The sequence below is a fragment of the Rhea americana genome, unplaced genomic scaffold, assembly GCF_003343005.1.
Source record: "Rhea americana isolate MKP2758 unplaced genomic scaffold, rheAme1 scaffold_53, whole genome shotgun sequence".
Taxonomy (NCBI): domain Eukaryota; kingdom Metazoa; phylum Chordata; class Aves; order Rheiformes; family Rheidae; genus Rhea; species Rhea americana.
Window position 1 is genome coordinate 5,124,258 of NW_028186679.1, and position 22,843 is coordinate 5,147,100.

The window sequence follows — 22,843 nt, forward strand, 5'->3', positions numbered from 1 at the left end:
GCATATACAAAGGAGGGGCTCTCCTTACGCTGAGAAACTTAATACAATTGCACAAAGCAAAAGTCAAATGAGAGAAAAGGGGACACAATATGCCCAAAGTCAACAGGCATGTCTGTGTAGAGTTGGGAATAAAACCTATTCTTCCCAGTTCTCTAGGCAGTACTTGCACCATTTAGAACATACTGCTTCTCAAGGTCTTGCTGCACAATACGCAGTGGGACTCCTGTTCGTAAGAGTTGAGCCTGAAGGAAGTATGTACTTTTCATGGCAATGGTCAATAAATAAAGGAAGAAAGAAAACACTAGAAAGGCCACTTTGACCTTGAGACATCAGTAACACAGTCAGTCATGTGCTCTCTCGAACACTATAGCTTATGAGAAGGTAAGAACAGATTCCCTCCAACCTTTGTGGATCGGCTCTGTACCTAACCCAATTTGTCATGCAGAGCCTCTAGGGCCGGGATTTGCCTGCTAGCRATAGTGTGCCTATCAGTCAGAAAGTTACCAGGGGCAGTAACATGCACAGTATTAGCCCAGTTTTATTCCTCYGATTGGATTATGTATGATGATCTATAAAAATGCTTGTGGCTTGGTACGYGTACTACCGGCGCAGTGGTATCCTRAGCACAATGAAATCTGTATTYCACTTTACATCACCATATGTTTTCAGYCAAGCTCGCTTAGCTTTTGGGGTCAAAACAGGCTCACTAGTCAATACGCAAACACATGCTACTGTGAATACAGTAGCAATAATGTGCCAGTCTTCTGCAATTTATACTAAAAATGGGCAAATGTCTAYTGCAAAAGCTCTGCTCCTGCGCTAACAGCAGCAGCAATGCATATTCAGCATGTTCTGGTATCAGACTACCACTTCACTTTGGAAGGAGAAGTTGATAAAAGAGAAGAAGAGATGGCATAAAAACGGTACCTGTAAATTAATATTTGAACCTGGGCTAATAGGAAGAGTGGCTGTTGCAAGTGTGCGAGTGAGAAGCTGGTTAGGAGGATTGCTGCTAGGTGGATGAGTGGCCTTCCAGTAGGCTTCCAGATAGTCAGCAAGGTGCTCACAAGCATCTTCAAGTTGGTTCTCATCGAGAATTACATCGAACATTTCCTGATAAAGGAAAAGTTTTAGTGAGAATAACCACAGCTCAACAGACATCAGCTATAGAGATTGATGACCACACTTTCTATTCACCAAAATGAACCACATTTATAATACTTGTGGTTAGACATTTTTACCTTTTTTTTTTAATGTAAGCAACAGAAAAGGCAGCAGTAATAACTAGCACTCATGTTAAGCTTGCCAAAGCAAGTCCTCCTGACTTCCACTTAGTAACACATAAATACTCAGTGAAGAGGCAGTCTGAACAAATCTTAAAACTCAAATATTCAAAAAGAGGAGAAATATTAAAGCTTTTTAGCTATTGGAACAAAATAGAACAGGAAAAGGAGCTGGATCCCCACACCTAGAATAAGTAATACAAAACTAAGACAAACTAAGACAAATAGCTAATAACAATACTAGACTTGCCCAATACAGAGCATCGCGTTTCCAAACGCTGTACAAATATTATCTAAGAGATTAGTTACACCATCTAATTTTAGGCATCTAAAGTTAGTAGGACAGTTTACATCGTTCCCCAACCTGGTCAGAAAGGCAATTTCCTGAAGGCAATTTCGAGAACCTAGGCAGGTTTCTAGCAATCTTCACRAACTTCCTGTGTTGCTGAGGAGGCTAGTCTCTTACTGCGATGCTTCAACTTAAGTGATGAAAACATCCCCCTCACCCAGCTTCCTAATTATGGCAAATTACCACTTCTGGAATTTAATCGAACCTTTATCTTCTGGGCTCTTACCTTACTCTTGGCAGTTTGTTATGCAGGTAATGGGTAATCCTTGCCGTGCTCTATATACAACTATGGTCTCATCATCTCCACCTACTAGGTGGAAGTTGAGAGAATTTGCATAATTGCACATCAACAGAAGAACTACCCTGCAGCTCAGCTGCACAGTATCCCACAGCTCTTTGMCAAAGCTGTGACTGCAAGTGCCAGCAGTCATCAGCTACGATGACACATGACATAGAGGAACTACTAAACCCACCTGCCTTACCCTAGACTTCTGGAGAAAAAGCAGTCAGTCACACAGTTCATTTTTAAACCAATATCTCGTAAAGAATTATCATGTAAAACAATTCCTCAGTTTGTTCAAGCAATGAGTGTACATGCTAATTACCGTGTTTCTGAAAAGGAGTGCTTCTTACCCGAACCCTTTGTTCACCACCCAGAGACCTCAGGAGGGGGTTTGCAAAAAAGCAATAGTGAAATATGGCCAGAAGGGGGCAAACATTCCTAAAAATTACATAATTAACCTCTTGAAAAGAAAGGAAGGATCAGCACCTTTAAACAGGAATCAGCAGCTTTCAAGTGAACAAGACATAAATTAGCATTAACTCACTGGAGGACACTGTGCCAGTTTATCAGCTGCCACCATCTGAACATTAAGGTGTTTGGCCTGAGATTTCCCTCGAGATTTTATTAACCTCTGTAAAACCTGTGGAAAATGAGACATTTACAAAAGCAAAAAAAGAAGGCAGACAGAAAGAAGTGAAGTAACAGGTTCGATCATTCTCCCAGTCAGTTCAACAAGATTTCAGAGTCAGCGGATTGTGAGCTGGGTCAGCCTCAATGCGCCGCTATAACCACTTACAAGTGTTTTGTTACTGAACAAAACGGCAGGGTTTTTTGATGTCTAGCATCCAAATTACAAAACTAACCACTAACTGTTCAAGTTTACTGGTCATTTTGATATTCATTATGTGAATGCTCTTCCGTTGTTTTTGTATTGCTTGCCTAGATGGTAAAACCCTGAAGAGTCTTCTACAGAACAGTTAGCAAAGCGTCAGTAATTATTTATATGATTAATGCTAAAGAGTAGGAGAACACACAGTACAATCCCAAATAAAACAACCATTTGAGCTACACCCATTCCCAAAGGGGTTTTGGTAATCCCATGGCTGTTACTTTTTGAATAATATTTCACCACCCAAAGAGAAGTAAGAATAAAATAAAACTTTTTGAGATTTCATTTTAACAAAATGAGAACACACAATCACCTGTATTTAAGGTCCAGATTTTAAAAAGAAGAAAGAAAAGTCAACTGAAATGGCATAAATGTGAGTAAAACATTTTTTACCTTAGGAGAAGAAATCTTTACATATACTATAATGGGAGCCAAAGAGGTTTTGCTTAGTTGAGCTGGGTGATTAATGGTATCAGCATCAAGTACTACTAACTGCAGTGTCCTTGCTAGCTCAAAAATCCGCTCAATTTCACTTTGAACTTCAGCTGCAGATTAAGCAGAGAATTAGAGTTATGAAAATATTAAAAAGCCATTCACATTAGCAAACGTAGAAACGGCGGTAGGTTGGCGCGGCGCYCCGCAGACAGCCGAGGAGCGGGGCCGCGGCGCTCCGCGCTCCCGGCCCCGGCGAAGGGACGCCTCGTCAGCAGCAGCTCCGTGCCCGCACCGTGTCTCCTCCGACGGTGGTACCCCCTCCCGCTCTCACCTCCACGCAATTCCGGCGCACAGAAATACTGTTAACACCTTCTCATACTGTTAACACCTTCTCATACGACCCCAGTCTACGCGTGCAGGAAAAGAAGGGGTAACCAGTGTGTCTGCCAATCTATTAATTCCCCATAAATAAGTAGTTTCAACTCATAGTTCAATTCTACTTAATAACCAAAATACTTAAATCAGAGTGTCTGAAATGGACAGCAAGATATACTGAGCTACATACGTTAGCTGAAGATCCTGTTTTTCCATTTGCTTCAACTTGAATTAATCAAGCTCTGGAAAAAAAGACTTTCCTTCCTATACTGGCCTCAATATAGTATCACATAAAAAAATGTTAAGTATGTGCAAAACCCTTATAGAAGCAAATAAAACAATACTTTAAATAATACCATGGTGCCCTCACAACCCCTGGATTTCTGGAAAGGTGATTTTCCCATAGAAAGTTGCCTTGTCTTCTAATTACCCATACTCCCAGCTCCTCAGTAACTTGCCTGATGGGAATACAACATTTCTGAGGCAAATCTCTCCAAGACAGATGTACTGTGATTGCTTTCATAAGTGATGTAGAAACAATCTTCATTCCCAGTTGAAACAAAACAAAATTTTAAAAAAGTGAAATTATACTTGAAATGGAATGGCCTTTTCCTACTCAAATCTGGCTACAGCCCCATGTAACAAAGACACTGCAGAAGTTGGGTAGTTTGTACAAGCCTACAAAAAAAGCTGCAATCTCAGACAAAATTGTAATTTATATATGCTTCTCTTTTAGCTTTGTGCACCCTCCACGAGCAAAGATGAGATATCCAGCCAGTCCAAAACAAACATTAGAAGAAAAGATATTCACAGATATTTAAATGCCTATATGTACCTATAGGTACCAAAGTGCACAATGTACTTAATTATTAGGGATTTGCTTGGAATTATACTATCATTTTTTTGTTTCATCTCTTGCAGCTGGCATAAGCATTATGTTTGCTGGAAAACACAGCCTACTTGACCTGGCTAGAGAGACAGCGTTTTCTACAGTGCTGGCTCTTCAAAGATGGGTGTCCCTTTCAAGAGGTGTTAAGACATTGATCTRTGTTACCTTAGAACAGCAACTGAATAAACTAGGACACATGATAAGGCTGCAAAATATCCAAGAGAGAAGTTAAGCACAGCACTCCAGCTGGTCTCCACTTAGCTTAAAGTCTTTCGGTCCAAATCAATAGGCAACTATTCAGATCATGCTATAAATGAAGCAGTATCTTTAAATGACCAACAGAAAAATCTCTATATGATATTCTCTGTTGCAGGAGGTTGACGCTATTTCAGATCTATTAGAGAACATCTCAGTCCATTTGTAGTTATCTCTAATTTTAGCTGAGTACACGGCAATCAGTCAGTCTCTGACAGCAGAGAACAAGTTGAGATTTGCACAGCTTACTGGTAAAGAAAGCATCATTGCCTGCTTTTCTGCTTGCTGATAAAAGAACTGTGGCCMAGCTGCTGTCTGAATTAGGACCACATTTTTGAAGACAGGGCTTCTGATGGTTCTTGGCACATTCAAAGTTATATTTTCTGTACCTTCTCTGCATACAGATACTGATTGGAATTACTGAATACCACGGCCTCAGTGATTTAGCTAGGAGATATTCTATAGTCTATCCCTAATTTAAACCCAAATGAACACTAAAATAAACAAATCGGAGATAATTTGTCATTATGTTGTAATGATGAGTTTGTAGACTGAAGACCTTCAGTCAATATAACAATATCAATTAAAATATAATTTTAAGACCATTCCAGTCTGCAAAAAAACCTTGTCCAAACCAAGTTTTATCAGCAAGACCACTCTTTTGCCAGTATATCGTAATTTTGTCTGGCAAATCAATATTTCCTATACTATTAGAAGCACTTTTCTACCAGTACAGGATTCATCTTTGTAAAGTAAATTTCCTGCTACACTTTTTGAAACAAATTTTTTCTAAGGAAGAACACATCTCAACTGTGTTCTCTAGTGAAATATACTTGGACAATAATTACAGGTAATTATGGTCCTGTGAACCAGTGGTCCAGAGATGGAGAGAGAGTGTATCTTTTCCATCAATTAAAGAGTGTTTCATTTATTTTTCTCAACACATCTGCTATCCAAAAACATAATAAAAGATAGGAGGTAAGTTCAAAAGTCAACACTGCCCAGTTAATGAACAAGTATGTTGTGCCTCTACCCCTCAAATCATAGACAGTTGAAAAAATGCTACAGAATCTGTCACAGAGGTCCTGATCTCCCATCYCTTAGAATACTTCTTCATCTTCTGGAAAGCCTGCATTTTCCTTGAAGCCTGCATTTTCCCTGTATCCTAACTTTTCATTATGCAGAAGACTGTCACAACTAAAYAGCAGTATTGTCTCTTTTTAGATGGTAAAGGTTTTATGCTATCTCCTGCTACCGCTTCATTCTTGCATCTTTCTTCATGGACGTCTCTCAAAAGCCAAAAGYTGTATCTGTAAAGATCCCTTCCCAACTAGATACTCAACACAAATTTTCTCTCAGACTTTTGGCCAAAGTAAGCAAAGAAGCCTACCTGTCCTGTGGGGATAGTAACACAAATGTCACTGGCAGCTAAAATAGGGAGCTGAAACCAAACATTGCGGATAATGACAGCGTGGTATCTTCAAAGCAGCACAGTAACAGGTTTGCTTCTGAATCTTCCCATCTCCAGGAATATCATTTATTTATAATAYCATCTTTTTCTGATGTACTGAAGAGCCATAGCAGTGAGGATATAATGGTTAACTCCATAATTTGCTAGCCATAATGAGAGGCATAAATATAATTGGAGCTACTATGACAATCATCATGAAGCACTGGCAGCCCCACTACAATAGTCAAAACCAGAAATAAGCTATAMAATTTTCAAGTGAGCCTTATATTTTGCAAGGCAGTCTATACAATATTACCTCTTTGGTCACCAGAAAAGTAATACATTTTAAAGGACAGGAGCACTCAGTTATTTATTCCAAGCAATTAGAAATCAACTCTAAGAAAAAAAGAGCCACAGATCTCCCAGCCAACTTTAACCACTGCACATTTACAYTTTCTCCTATCTGTTAATTCCAAGTAACTCTACTGTACCCTGAAATGAACAGAAATTCAATGCAATGACATCAGCTCATGCCAGATGGCTTGTTCCATTATGGGGGCAGACAGTTTTTTTCTTTTTTCTTTTTTTTTAACTAGTTGGACCTTCCAAATAAATTTCAAGGAAAAGCTTGAGTAAATCACACAGAGCAACCATGAGTCAATGGGACATCCAACTTTACAGAGATGTGGCTACATTAGCACTATGCCTTAGGAATGCCCTAGGGAGATGGCAGTTTTGTGATGGGGATGTGATGCAAAATTACAATGCTATTGCTCAAATTCTGGGCTGCAAAGGCCAGATCAGAAACCACAAAATATTGTTTATGCACAGCAAAATGTTTTGATTTTYGGCAGGGACGCTTAAGAAGTACACATCAGCTGGGAGTATAGTAACTGTATGACTTTGACATCCTATTTTATGTGGCCTCTTCGACTTGTCTTTGGTATCAGTGGCACTCCTTGTTAATCAAAACTGATTTTTAAATTACTACTTGAATTACAACAGCCACAGGGACAAAGCATTCTACTTTTTTAAACAGAGCTCCCGATGTTAGAGATGTGTAGTATTAACAGAACWTACCTGTATCAGCATGTTTGCCTTACTAAAATGATTGGCAACATCTTGCACAAATAACTTTCCAACAAATAATTTTGCAAATAAAGGAAAAGAGACATTAGTAGACCTACATTTTTCTTATGTTATTTTTTTATGCAAGAATACTGACTTCAAAATAGTTTATCTTTAAATTCCATCAACATAATTAAAGGAAAAAAACAGAAATTTAAGGCAGCATCCAGAAATAGATATGTAAAAAAACAAAAATGCTGCCTCTCCCCAGTGCCTTAAAAGTGCATAGACAGTATTGCATTGAAAACACAGCATCTACTGAGAAATGATAAAGGTCATATGAGAGAATCAACTCAACAAAAAAAGAGAGGAGAAAAGGATGACTAGAGAGTTGTGCTCAAAACACCTCCTGATGAAGCAGCAAGTCACGAGCTGSACTGAGAGGAATCAGTCTCGGAGCAGAGAGGCAGGTGGCCTCTGCACTCCCCTTCACACTACCCAGCTAAAAGGTCCAGCAGCGGAGTGCGAGCAAGTAAGGGGGAATAAACTCTTTAACTTAGTACTCAGGCAATCAGCCACAAGGTACCTGCATTATATACTTAAAAAAAAATAAATAAAAATCAAACAGCTAACATAAATGTAGTTTTGTGAAAACAGCTGAATTTCCCTAGTCTCAACCAAACCCCTTAACCACTCGCCTGTTACATAAAAAGGGGGTGTGGGTGTGGGAGGATGATAATATTTTTCAGTGGAAGCGGTTGCATGCATTACTCATGCCTAACAGATGGGGCTCCTGCGAGGTTTAAGGCAGAGTTTAGTCACCTGTCAGAAAGGAAAGGAGCTGCAGCAAGGCTGTATGTCTGGCTGCACAAGGCTGGCACTCTTCAGCATGCTGCAGGGTGAGATGCTGCAGCAATACCAGGTTTCTCTCCTTCTGTCTGCCCAAGGCTCATCCTGGATATAATTCAGACGGCCTTGAACGCACGCACATCCAAATACTACTTAAAAACACAGTTTGATGTTTGGAAACCTCAGCATAACCAAGATTTATCTATAATGGACTAGCATTCTTGTGAAATGTAAGACTTACTATGTGAAAATATAAAACAGTGTAAAAATACTAGCAAGTGGACAGTGCTGCGGTGAATAGTGCATGAAAATATTTACTCCTTCCCTTATTTTCCTGGACTACCAAAATAATAGCACTATTGGAATGATAACTCCTATGCCAAGTTTAAACTGAAAGCAAATTTTACTGGCCTATGAACAGAGAAGCTTGGAATCAGTGGATTGCAGCGGAGAGATGCGCACAGYGGGGAGTCGCACTGAGACGACCGAGCGAGGCAGAGCTGCGGCTGCTCCAGACCCGGAGCCAGTGGGGCAGCGCAGCCCCACTACACCCGTTCATTAAGTCCACTACACTCTGCAGCGGGCAGTTGGGACAGCACCAGGCAAAGAACCAGGCTAACATCTCTACTGGTCAGGCACCAAACTGGTTTCTCTGCACAGTTCATAATGGACATTGCCACCTCAGGCTGGCACTGATTTGGGTATTTCTGCATCACATCTCATTACCCAGTGCAAATGGGCTATAGGCTCTTACAGCTAGATTCCATACACAGACACTAAATAAGTGTCCCCTAGGTTTATTGTTTTACTCAGAACATACATATAAACGTTCAGTCTTTCTCAAAAATAGGATCTGGAACCATTACATTATGGTTATTCAATCCCTCCTGCTGAGTGTGTGCCACTCAAAACATTTACATATTAACTGAGTGGGAGAGACACTGACTCTGTAGCCTGATGCTAGAGTGGGATGTAAAACACGTGGATTTCAGTCCCTTCTCCAGGGAGTGTTTAATTTGTATGCAAAGTGCACAAGACTCTGCAGGAGTGACTGACAACCCTCATGAAGGCGATCACGGCTCTGTCACAGGGATGGAAATTGTGAGTTCATACCTCTGTCAGCAGAGAACAGAAATGAACCCAGATTTCTTTGCATTCTGGCTGAACAATCTAAATTCTCAGTCCTGCACAAAATGTGGAAACAGACACCAACTTTCTTTTTTTTTTAATCAGTTCTGCGATCCTAGGAGAATGAAACATTGCTGGATCAATTCAGCCTACAGGTGTGAATAATTTTTAAAGGGAAGTAAACTCTGTTCTTGAGCAAACAGTTAACTACTAAAAAATATTTAGTGCACCTTTCCATGTATGTTGGTTAAGGTATATTCATCTGTGACTCTAAAAATCCTTTAAACACATTGCTATGTTGCTTTGTCTCTAACACACATTCATTTCAATATAGTTATCAATCATATGTCTTTCACTGCAGTACTATGAGAAAGTATAGTGAAATGCTCCTGAGAACTACACCTAATCTAAAGAAATTAAGAATCTGAGTTTTTCCATATGTCCTTTTGAAGCACTCAGGAAATTTCATTAACATACTTTGTCAATATCATACCAAAAAAGCACATGCAAGTTAGAATACTGGAATGGTAGTGCAGAACAAAAGTGCAGAAAGAACTACCTGGAGAATTCATTACTATAGAGACGCTGATCTTAGCAGCTAACAAAATCAGGCCTGGTGCAGAAGAATGAAAGAGCATTTTGAGATAGGTGAGGCTGATAATTTGCAACAGCTTCAGGATCTTCATGCTGCCTATGTCTAAAAAGAAACACAACCATATCCTCATGGGAACCCCAAAGCTCTTGGCTGCTAGGTTACAGCATTCTTCTGGTTCAAAGTAGCTTGAGGTTTACCAGATTACTTTACCAGACCCGAGGATTTAGTTCCTACAAGTGATAGTTCTAGACTTTTGTCCCAGCTATCTTGAAGGTGCATTATAAAGAGACAATTATGAACGTTCTTGTTAAATACAGCATCTATCTTCTTCTCGTTGAACTATATTAAAACTTGAGACTTTGGTATGGAAATATACTCTCAGTCAAATCCCAATTTCCTATTCCTATTCCATAGGCTCTTACAGGTAGCGAAGGATTCTTATGAGGTTCAGCTACCACTCCTTTAAGCTGATTTTTATTTTATGATCAGGGAAGCATTTAGTTAAAACATATCATACACAACAACTGTCATTAAATTACCAAATATGGGGAAAACAGAATAACATTATCTTCTTCAGCAGAATTCTTTGATTAAATGTCTGTGTATGTATGTGTACATGCACACACAAACGACTGTTTCAATAGTTTCAAGCACTCTAGTGGCTTTTCACTGAGATATCAAGAAAATAAAAATACAAGGCTGAAATTGGCACTGATAATCCATTACCATTTTCTCAAGCATTTATTTGAACATTTTCTAGGGGCAAATTTCCAAAGGTAGGCACTTGATTGCACATGCAAATTGGGTGCATGTAATGCCTGACAGGCTACTACATATGCACATACAGTTAAGTATACAAAGCAGATAAACAGATTCACAGACATTTGACTGCAATCAATTTACTAAACACACAATGACATATTTTATATCAGCATTCACATGTTTGTGCTAGAATATGCAGATTTGAGGCACACACTTCAGAGATCTATGGTTGAAAATCTAATCTTTAGTATTTACTTGTCAATCTCAATGTTATATTTAGAATTATTTAAAAATAAATAAGCAGAAATGCAAGATTTTTTAAAAAAGCTTAGCAACACAGTACCGTATCGGTTTCTGTCTATCAATGAGCTAGTTACTAGAAAAACACAATGGTTTTGAGAGGTATAATAAAGCACTGAACACAAAACAGCAGGAAAAGTAATTTGCAAGCATGTATACATACCCAAGACATCTGGACAGGGAGAGCATTAATGAAGCAAAGAATGGAAAAAGCCAAGACAATCAGGTTCTTGTACATGCAGCATGAGGTAAGGTTTTAACAAGTGTAACATACACAGAAACAAGAAAAAGGTTTGGGTCCTTGATAATTGACAAAGAAATGCAGCAAAAACACAAAGCTGGTTCAGCAGTTTCTACAAATGGCATGTGTGCATACAGAAATTTAACTAAGTCAATTGAGACTGATTTTCAGGTGAATGAGATTTAACCACATACTGTACCCTCTTGGAGAAAGAAGCCTTTTCTCAAAATTACAGATTTGTTTTAGACTGTTAAAAGAAACTATGAAGTCAATTGCCTTTTCCTTCAATTTAGTTCTAGCATCTCACATATTAAACATATAACAGTATTGACAAGCAAACATTTCCCTTTAACATACAGAACAAGCTTTCACATCAAAGAGGAATAAAACTGCACTGTCCTAGTAAATATTATTGAGCTATGCACTGGTTTTACAAAATTCTTGGACACATTAATTTTACATTAGAATACTTAGAGAATCATGATTATTTAGCTGCTTCCACTGAGTCAGATCCTCAAGTCCATTTTACCTGATTCCTTTAAAAAAGTAATCTTTTAGTCTGTAGACATAGGTAGCATTAACTCCATTAAGACTGCCCTATAATCCTGCAAATCCAGTTCCTTACCCTAATTCCTGCTCCTGAGTGTCACATTGATTCATTTGTGTATGCTCCTTGAAATTAATTCTATTTTATTTATTAAATCAGTTCCCAATAACGCCAACTCACTCAACTGTTCATTGTGGTATGCGTGATTATAAACAAACAATATGCACAATACTGTAAACCTATATTGGGTGATAAGGAATGAGTTGTTCTCAAATAGGGGGTTAATTCCTTCCAAGAGGAAAGTGTTCACTATAAATATATCAAGCTTATTAGCTTTGTACCATATTAACTCACTGATACATCACAGGCCACTTATTAAAATAATACTTATACAAAAAACAAGGGTATATTGTATATTTTCAAAAGTCTACGAAACAGCCTTCTCTGCAGCAGGTACAACTGCTGCTTACAAAAGTGAGCATAATTTAGGCATAAATCAGTCACTTGTTTGTCGAGCTGTATGATGTACTACACAAATGTGGAAGGATAAAGCAATTACTTGTCACTGAACTTGGAAAGGTGGAGTGATCTGGATTAACATAAAGTCATTCTAGGGAGCTGTATTTACAAAAATAAAGAGCCACTTTTAAATTTCTTGCTGTGGCTGAATCTATTGTCAAAATCTACTATAATTTATAAACAGTTTTGGTTCTCCTAAAGCTGCATTTTGTCACAGTTATCCCACCAACATGTCTGTAACACAGTTTTGTGGCTCAAAGGTATGCCTGTAAACAAGCATTAGAACTTAAGCAGATTTAAAACAGTTTTGCTGTAAACTGAACATGTTTGTAGCAAACTGTTAAAAAAAATGGCACCCAGAATGCAGTGCAGACAATTTTATCATTTCAAGAGGAAAATAATAGTAGTTTGTTCTTTATTAAAAGTATCATTTTTTGTTGATAAATACTATTCCTATACATCTAGACCAGAACTAAGTCAYTGTAGATATATGGGACAAAAAGAAGCAATAGATTTAGTGTCAGCTGAATTCTGGCTTTCTTCGCACAATTTGGAGAAAAGGCCCCATTGCTCTTATTTTATAGATAAGAAAATTTCAGCATGGAAAAACTCATTTCCCAGGTCTACTCAGCAGATCTAAAGCAGATACTAGAAAGGAATTAAGGTAGCCTGGATCCCTACTCAATGATTTATCTATGTCTGAAACTTACATTAGAAAAAATATTTCTTGGTTGCCAAGCTAACATTTAGACATTAGGAAATGCCAAGGTACAATGATAGCTGTTGTAAATCAGATCTTTTGGGGTCTGTATTATGAGACACTATTCTCAGGAACACATAATAATATTATTTCTGTAGGTCTGCTGCTTCTATCAGTGTGTAACTCCATGCAGTGTCAACTGGTAAGCAGATATTAAATCATTTGCTTTCTTCTCATTGTCAAATATGTATTTCATGGCTCATTTACAGCACATTGTTCCAAATCCCCTCTGAAAACAGAATGAATAAAATTGAATAAATTCTTTGTGGACTTTTTTTTTTTTAATGGAACTCCTGTAACAGTGTTCTGTTCTTTCACTTTGAAATAAGCCAGCTAGGTGAGAATGAAATTATTTTTATTTTCTGAATAGAAAATTGAATCACAAAGATAGTAATTACTAATTTAGTGTGTTAATTTTCAGAAATTTAGTGCCTGATTTTTAAGAGTAATTATCATAATAAAACTTAATTTCAGACTAGACAAATGAAAGCCACCCTGCAGGAAATTCTGGGTCCTGGGGATTCTGCTCCTTCCGAAATGGAATGGAACCTTGAAGCTTGTTTTAAAACTTAGTGTTATGACTCAGGACATTCCTGATGCTCCTATGTACTATCAGCACATAGTGTCGTACTGTCCTGAGAGAAGAGAAAAATTCTTTGAGATAGTTTGGGAGGAAAAAAGAAAATCTCCTCAGTTTAATGACTAGGCGACTCTAAAGTGAAAGAAATTCTGAGGAATGAAAACCCATAAGCCTGAAATTTGGCAAGGTATCCAACATTAGCTCCAATAGCCCATAAAGATTTGCTCTTTCAAAATTAGTGCCTTATATGCAACACACTGACTTTGATGAACCATTATTTTTTGACATAAAAATATGCATTCAGAACATTTATGTTCAGCATTTAATAGGTTCAAAGCCCAAAATCTCAGTTGCAGTCACAGTACTTAGTATGTCTACAAATTACGTGTGGGCCATGCAGAAAACTGCAAAGAAAATTTACCATTTTAAAAAGCCTGGTGTAAATAACCAGCATGGACAGCACTGAACCAAACCCCAACCGCAGGCAGCAAAATGCYGCGGGCACCACCTGCTCCGTGAGCTGCCGGTAGCGACAGGGAGCTACCACTGCCCTGCCACGTGGTCTACAGGATACTTCTTTGTATAGGGAATCAACATTTGCTCATCCAAAAGAGGCAGCTCAGCGTTTAATATGTTTAAGATTGAAATTCATTTTCCCTATTCCAGGGCTGGCAAAGCAGAAACTTGACTTTGAGCGTCCTACATCCCAAAGGTGTGCTTTAATTGGTGGGGCAGGAGCTCATTTGAGGGTGGAAGCTGGGTGAGGAGCAAGTTTTCTATCTTGGATCCCAGCAATCTCCTCAGTTAAAACTGATAGATTTACTGCCGCAAAAAGTTTTCATCAAATCAATTCTTCTGCCAAAAAAAAAGGTTAAGTTGAAAATCTCACATTCTGCTTTTTTATAAAAGGAAATTTCCTTTACCTCCCTGAAATCTCTTGCCTCAAACACTGTACGTTTTTTGTAGCAAGCAAAACAGCCAGTGACCTCTTCCACTGATCAATTACAGCTGCCACTATGAGTAGGTCCATTTTTCAGAAAAAAACTGAGGCAGAGGACTGGTAGAAAAACCATCTGCAAACATCTAATCCAAGTGAATCACAACATACATCAGCTGAGGTACTAACAAAATTGCACAGTTAACCTTTATTCTATTATTTCCTAACATTTATGTCGCACAACTTCAGTTTGTAATCCTAACAATAATCTCTTAGTGGCTCCTTCGTCAACTTATAAATATAGCAAATTGCTCACACTATCCGAACATAAGAAATTAACTTCACGGTGTGCTATTGCCTCTTACCTCTGCTACGTAAAGCCAACCAAGAACTCACAGCAGCAGTATGTTGTGGTCATCTTTGTGAGAACAGTGCTAGGAGATGACACCTACCAGCAGGCTACAATGGTATTTTCTGTTCTGACTCTATCATAACCTTGAGATATATCCCAGGCTCTGCAAGGGAATAGGCTGTGACGCTCTTTGTATTTTCTTTCTTTCATCCTTGCACCAGGTTTTCCAGACTCGTTACCTAATCAAGTTCTCTTTTCTACCTCCCAGACTTTTTATCCCATCTGAGTTTTATGCCCAGCACCTTGCTATCACATTGTTTCCCTCTCTGACTTCCTTCCTGGGTAGTTTTTGTTCTCCCACGGTCCCATCCTCAGTCTGGACTCCAGAGCCTCAAGCTGCTCCTCCAGCTGATCTGGAAGATCAGCTCCTCTTTCAAAACTCCTTCCTCCTTTATAATGTGTTTTTACTTCCTGACTCTTCTTTCTTAGCCCCTCCATCTACTTCTTCAGTTGAGCATCTTTAATTTAAATAATTAAAAACATCTTCTTACTCCATACTGCAGAAGAAATTACGAATTGAAAGCTGAAAGATAAGCACTTTCCAGCTTTTAGCTCTGTTTTGTTGCCCTGACCCAATCTGCTGCAGGCAGGTTCTGCTCAGCACCAGTACCGGACCTTGCCCAGTGATAGTTGAATTTTCAAGAAATTCAGATGGAAAGCTCAGCATGTTAATTGCAACTTAAAATAACACTTATAATTTTCTCAAGTTTTTTTCACTATTTTCATAAAAACTCCCCAAAGTATATAATTCAACTCATAATTCTGCTCAGTATCAAATTTCAAAACCCTGCTAGAGTATTAGGACCATGGGAGTATTAGAGCTTTGAAAAAATGGTTTTGAGAATATTCTAACATGGGTAAATTTAATTCTTGTCCTAACTTCTTTGTCAAAAATGACCTAGTTGCTCTAACCAGTATTTCCCAAGACAATTCAAAATAATATTATAAACCAATTAAATTTTAGAACAATTAAAAGCAATTGAAAATCAGATCTATTAGAAGAAATCTCGGGGAATGTTAGTAACAGTTCTTAGCTACAACAAATACAGTCACATTTATCTATCCACATATATACATAAATACAATCTTTTTTGGATGTTTCTGGTTGAGGTTCTGTTGGCACACTCATTTTAAACAGCTTCATCAAGAATATACCTTGACCAATGAAAAGGCATTGCTGTGTGAGAGGCCAAAGTTTTCCATGAGAACAATGCAAGAGAACAATTCATAGTAAAAAATTGATGACTTGTTTCTATGAACCATTGGGCTGAATTTATTTTATAGATTTTTTTTCCCTCTATATATTTTTTGACAGTTGTTTTACATGCATGAAAATAATTCAGCATGGGGAACAGATGATACACTTTTTTCTGCTGCATATATTTGTACAGTACTGTAACCTCTCACTTAGATGTTCTGGCTGGAAAATTAATCACCATGATTCTGTTTATGTTCCAGGACTGGATGATCTCTATCTTTATTATCAATTTTCAATTCTAGTCAAAATAAAAAACACTTCACCATTTCTCTAGATTATTAAACTAATTTTGGCCACAGAACTGGGAAATATATATATATATATATATATATATATTCTTTTGTATAAAAATATACATTACTTTTTTTTTTTTTTACAGTACATTACATTCTGATACATGAAAAAGGTCAAACCAAGACCTGTCTAGAAGTCACCATATCACTTTTAAGTAAAGATTCACATTCTCCACATAGCTGTAAGCAATGGTTTTCAGAAGCACATGTTCAAGAAACAGAAGTCAAACATTTTAAGAGAGTAGAACATTCTAAGGTAGACAACTATTTTATGCAAATGGTGAACAAAACTACTTCCACTGAATATTTACAAACTTTCTTATAAACAAAAATAATATAAATAAGTACCTCATTCACTAAGGTGAATGAGGCTGTTCTCCTGTTCCACAAATTTACAAGATTTCAAAATATGTTCCTAAAATCAGGCTCTTRCAAGGGCTTCTCAGAGAAGCAGACATTCTTGTAATACCAAAGCCCTGGCTGAAGCATTCACCTGTGATTCAGGRCATTCGGGTTCAAGTTCCTCTTTTCTCTTATTTGAGCAGGGACTTGTACTTGGATGTCCTGTGTCTCAGCTGAGCGCTCTAACAGGAGTCTGCAAAGACTACAGTAGCAGGCATCCTGGCTAACTCCAGAGGTCTGCACTGTGAAAGCACGTGCTGTCTGGAGCCTGTGCAGTCTTGGATAAAATTCACCTCGTGCTGAAGAAAATGCTGAATTCAGTCCACATGAACAGTGACTTTTCTGTTTACTTTGAGGAAAACTTACAACAAGCTCCAGCATAGCCATCTGCACTGTATGTGGCTACAATTAGTCAGATCTTTCCAGCCAATTTTGTTTTTCTTTCTGGCTAATAAATGGTTAATCACACAACCAGACAAGCTTCAACACAAAGAAACTCAAGTAAGATGACAAATATGCCGGCCATGAATCTAGGCATATAGTTTCTTTAAAATGCCTTTTTTTTAAAACAAACTTCAGCATTAGTTTAAACAGATATTAAATTCAGAGAATGTGTATTTTAATATTTTTTTCATGTCGAAGGTAATTTAGTGTCTAAGAGAAAATTTATAAACCATGAAAAGACATCACAGGAATCTTAAAGATAACAGACTAAAACAATAATATCAAAGATACTAATCTAGTGTCCTTAAACAAATCATTCCGAAACTTTCACTTTTACTTAAGCAGAGGAACATCTTCTCAGATTTTTATTTGCCTTATCAATAGCTACTTCTTCTCACTGCAGCAAATGGTAAAATATGAAAACTTAGCATAAGCCAGCTAAGCCAAAATTAATACTATATGAAGTTTTTCTGATAATGATTTTAAAATGACTTTTATTGCCAAGGTTTTGAATTATGGGAATTGTGATTTTCTCACATCAGAGAGAATGCTATTTTTAGGTTATAGAAACAAATTGAGAGTAGTGTACTTTACCTACAATTTGTAGGCATCTCCATTAAAGGTACTTACCTAAGCTTGATCTTGTGTTAGATCGCTCTATTATCGCATGCTTACTGGGGTTGTTTAATACTGAGCGTTTGGCAAGCGAGATGTCTGCTGTGACTCGTGTAATTGATATACTGCAAAAATAAAGTAAAATAAAGCACAACACTATGTTATTTACCATGCAGCAGGGATGTGAGGAGAAAAAAGAATTGGTTAACATCAGAAGATGGCTAGGGCTACAGGAAAATAAGTACTCGGTGGCAAAGTATGCTTTGCGCAAAGTGAATAAAAGAGAAGATACTTTATCTAATACTGGTACGTGCACCGTTGACAAGACCCCTCTGTTTCTGCACAGCCCAGGGTGCAGCACGCCCCTGGCCAGGGCAGCGGCTGCTGCAGAGGGTAGAGTTGTCTCCCTACCGGTCCCCAGGCTGGAGGGGTTAGAAGCTGCACCACTACCCTCAGCATCGACTCCGCAGAGTTTCAGAGCTTGAGAATCTTCTCTTCCCTGAAAGGAGGTGCAACTTACTCCCAAATGAATGGGCAGTTTCTCCTTTCCCTGATTTTGATTGTTTTTTTCTTCCAAGGTACTGAATGATAACATGGCTTATTTTAACAGTATTTACAGCAAACAGTGATATGCACAGAGTTAACAGGTGAAGRTAAGGCTTCAGGCAAAGTAATACAGCCACATAACTCTTATTTTTATTGTTCCATTTATGAGCATATGTTCTCCAACAGAGTGCAAGAGCTTTGTTATACAATTCTCCAGAAAGATCCAGCAACATGCTGGCCACCCGAAAATGTGGACTGTAACACAGAGAAGCAAACACACAAGTGAAGAAAATGAAAGCTCCGGGCTGAGTGTCTTGTAGGCTCAGTTTTGTTTTTATGAGAAAAGATGAGCCAAGAAAAAAGTGGTTACTCCCAGCTGTCTGCGCTGACTTGCTACATAACCTTCTGCGCATTCTTCTTCCTAGGAAAGCAGTTAACTCGGCTGGTTTTCCTTTCCAGGGTCAAACTATACCCTTTGGCTAAGTTCCCCTTCAAACCTTCTGGCCTAATAAGGTTTAAAGGTCACATTTTTCCAGTGTTGAGAGTAAAATCAACCTGGTGATATTCATTGTTGTTCTCTGCATGATTTCATTTGCAAAAGGCGGAAATGGATTTGCTAACAAGGAGAGCTGCCCTCTAGGAAGAGCAGCCAGATGCCGTTCATCTGAAATGTAATCAAATAGCTCATCTCCCAGTGAGCTCAACATGTGTATATATTTATCTAAAACCCTACAAAATGTAACAAAGCCAGAAGTTAATACAGGAAAACAGAGTTACTTGCACAGCACAGATTAGTAACATCATTTTGAAAATTTAGGCATGGTCTGACTTAAGTTAAAAACATAACCAAGCATTGTGATTTCTGGCAGAGCTCCTGCAAGATAATTCTATACAGTCTTAAAATGAAATCAAACATGTAATTTGGGATACTCATTATTTATCTTTATCTAATCATTGATGAGCACTACAAACTTTCCTAGCCTTTTTTTCTTGCAAATTTTCCTTCCTATGTACTAGAGAAGAAGAARAAAAAAATTTCCTTTTCTTTTCCAAATGCAATTACACAATACTAGATGAACCTATATTTATCATTCTAAAAATGTTTTTCTTTTGTATTAAGAACTTTTTTTTTCTTTTAAATGTCATTTTAAGGTTTTTTTTAAGGCATATAACACCAGAAGAAAAAGTCTGCTCTCAAGAAAAGGTGCATATGTTTGTATAACAAAACAATCGTAATTAGGGAGGGAAAAGCTTATCCATTGTAGGTAGTTGGCAGTATAGGTAACAGTAGCAGTGAAAGTGTAGCATGAATGCAAGTAGTCCTGTGCACATTTGCTAAGAACCTGTTTAAATTGCTACTGAAGTTTACGGCACTTCAAATCGGCTACTATAGATATCGATATTAATTAGTTTACACAGAGTACGTGTGGACTCACTCCAGCACAATCGGATCTACAGCCTAAACTTAGCTACGAACTAAATAAAAAAACACTTGAAGATGCAGTAACTTGTGCCTCCTTGTAACACTCACTGTTTTGTTAAGTTCTAGTTCTGAAGGCACATATCTAAAATTTGACATTCCTGCTCCTATAAACAGGGTCTAGTAAGTGGTTAGGACTGCAATATCATTTTAGTTTTGAGTGGGAAAAGCCTAAAGCTTAAACTACAGTAATTACTATTTTATAGAGCTGAAGTAATTGATGGAAAACATTAAGTTCTCTCTCTTGAAAATGTGAAAACGCTAGGACAGATAGGTTAGTGTTACTGCTGTGCTCATTTCCAAATTAAAAAGCATTCATCACAGTTACAATAACAAGACCTTCCAGCTCTCTCCATCTTTTATGTTTCCAAATGTCAGCTCGCTAGTATACATTAATCTGGGGCCTGATCCAGTAACTATTTAAACACATGCGGAGAACCCCTTGCTGTCTCTGGTCAAGGAGCATTTGCTGTTTAAACAACAGCAGGTGCCACTGCTTTTAGAGGAGGATTATCATCCGAAATGGTACAGTAATGCCTGGAGGCTCAAACACAAATCAGATTGGAAGCTGGATGGTACTTATCGTGCCAGCGTATTTAAAGACATGGGGCCATATTTAGACTACCTCAGATAGGCRGAGCAAAGGCTTTAATGCCACTCTGAGATCAAAACTCACAAAGTCACAGGCTGTCCACTATCAAGGTGGGCTACCGTACTTGAGCAAGAGGGGGGAAACAAGCTGAACCCCCCAGCAGTCCTACTGAGAATTCCCCTTACAGAGTTTAGYGTTGTCCAACCCACCTCCAAATTTAGGGAGCAAGAATAGACGTTAGCTAGTCTGACTCCATTATTATTCTTTCCAAGTTAGCTACTATTTTAAGTAACTACAGCTGAGATGGAAATATAGCACTTGTTATCTTGTAAGAAACCCATGGAATACTGATGAGATATTATTTCAACAACACAAAAACAAGAGAATCTTTTCTCCAGTTCATATTTAATAAACCTGTAAATAAATATCTAGTAATTTGTATTTGAATGTCACAGTCAGCAGTAAGACATCCTTTCTTCCACTTGCATTAAGAATATGCTCCTTAAGACTCTGCATTGCAACTCAGTATCAGTGTGCTCTGAAAATGAAACTTCCAGTCTATACTGTAGTTCATTGACACTACCTGCTGCTGCTATTATTCTATGCATATTTTGCTAAGAATATCATTATTTCTGGTATTACTAAAATAAGAACTGAATTCAAGAAAATTTGCACAACAATGTACTTACCGCCCTTCAAATCTGTGTTTTAAAAAGTCAAACAATGCTTTTTGCATCATATCTGTTACCTAAAATTAAACAAACAACAAATTAATAATCATACAGGAAACCAATAATATTTGATACTAATGATTTAGAAAAAAAATCTAATTAAAGTTGATAGGAATATTATAACTAAACAATATGAYCGAAAGGTAAGTAATTTAGTCTTCATCTTAATTCCGGTAACAAATAAAATGCTCGTAATTGCATATCTAGTAGAAGTATAAACCATCTATATTTTTTTTTATGTGACATGAATTGTTTTCCAGCTTAACTACCTTTTAATATTAAAGTAGAAATGAAGCCAAAAAGCTTTTTTGGCAAAATAAAAACAGTCACAACAACTGCTTACCTCATATCCCTTCAGAGAAGGCCCCACTAAAACTACAGGTCGCATAGAAGGCACTACATCATAGGGAGGGATGTGCTCTGTCTGCAAAAGAGAAAGTGACTCTCAGAACCGCAGCTCCTAGTGCGACCGCAACACTTTGCTTACAACATGAAGAATTTTGAATTTCCAGTGATGTCACCAACAGAGCAATCATKAATTCATTAACTTGTTTCTTCCTGAAAACTGGTAGTCCAAGGAGAGGAAATCATGTTTGGAGATTTCTTTTGAAAAAGCTTCTCTTTGATTTCTGCYTTCATTGCTGCTTTCACATTTGCTCAGTAGAGCTATAAAACTGTTATTCTGGAGACCATTCACACCTCCTACCCCATAATTCCTAACTGGTTAATTGAAAAGGTTATTTCTAAAAGTTAATGATTTGATACGATTGACTGTGGAGCTGTGACATCTGTTTTCCATCAAATTTTACTCAGGCAAATTACAAAGGAGAAAAATAAAAAAAAAGGGAGGGAAAAAGCATACCCCATCTCTTTTTATGCTCAGATCTGCCTAGTGTATTATAAAACATTGTGACACCACTGCAAATTCCCACGAGAGCACTCATAATCTAACTTCCACATCCACAATTCACTTGCAAATTAAATCAAGATAATACTGATCAAGTTAGTATTTACAGAAATGTTTCATAAACAGAACTTGGGATAGAAATACTTCCATTTTCAGAAGCTCCTGTCACCACCAAAAGATGCATTATGTTAGTATGATATTCACTAAACTACTTACTGATGTATCATGCACTATTCATGAAAAAACACAAAGATAAAAAGACTGGATGTTTCCAAAGATCACCAAAATTGTTTTACTGTTAATGAAATATAAAAGAATCAAAGTTTTTCTTTAATAAGCTCCTATGCCCAATATATCACCAAGAAAYATTAATGTTGTCTTCTCAGAAAGACATTTTTGTTTTGAAAGAGAGTTTGGTTTATCTTTTTTTTAGGGAAAAAATGTTTCAAATCCAAACCCAGTAACCTGGGAAATATACYGAAAGGAATTATGCCAGATCTGTCTTTCAAATGCCTGCATAGTACAAATACATCAGCCAGGATCACATAATACAGTCACTGTTCATTACGTTGGTACTCAACATATCCCAAGATGTTTCACAAAAAGAAGATTAAAAAATAAATACATACATTCCAAAACACAAAAACACAGAGACAAACATTAATACAG

The 22,843-nt window shown here is 37.6% G+C and overlaps 1 protein-coding gene across 2 annotated transcripts in view; it reads right to left on the reverse strand.

Moving 5' to 3' along the window:
* The window catches only part of CACNB2 (calcium voltage-gated channel auxiliary subunit beta 2), a 262,022-nt gene that overhangs the window by 5,721 nt on the left and 233,458 nt on the right, over positions 1 to 22,843 (reverse strand). For both annotated transcript variants that reach the window (XM_085318357.1, XM_085318359.1), the window contains 6 exons: positions 21,611 to 21,691; positions 21,226 to 21,284; positions 17,934 to 18,043; positions 3,198 to 3,349; positions 2,460 to 2,555; positions 928 to 1,113 (listed from right to left, as the gene is read on the reverse strand). In XM_085318357.1, coding sequence (XP_085174483.1) covers positions 928 to 1,113; positions 2,460 to 2,555; positions 3,198 to 3,349; positions 17,934 to 18,043; positions 21,226 to 21,284; positions 21,611 to 21,691 — 684 coding nt within the window. The remainder of the gene's footprint in view (positions 1 to 927; positions 1,114 to 2,459; positions 2,556 to 3,197; positions 3,350 to 17,933; positions 18,044 to 21,225; positions 21,285 to 21,610; positions 21,692 to 22,843) is intronic.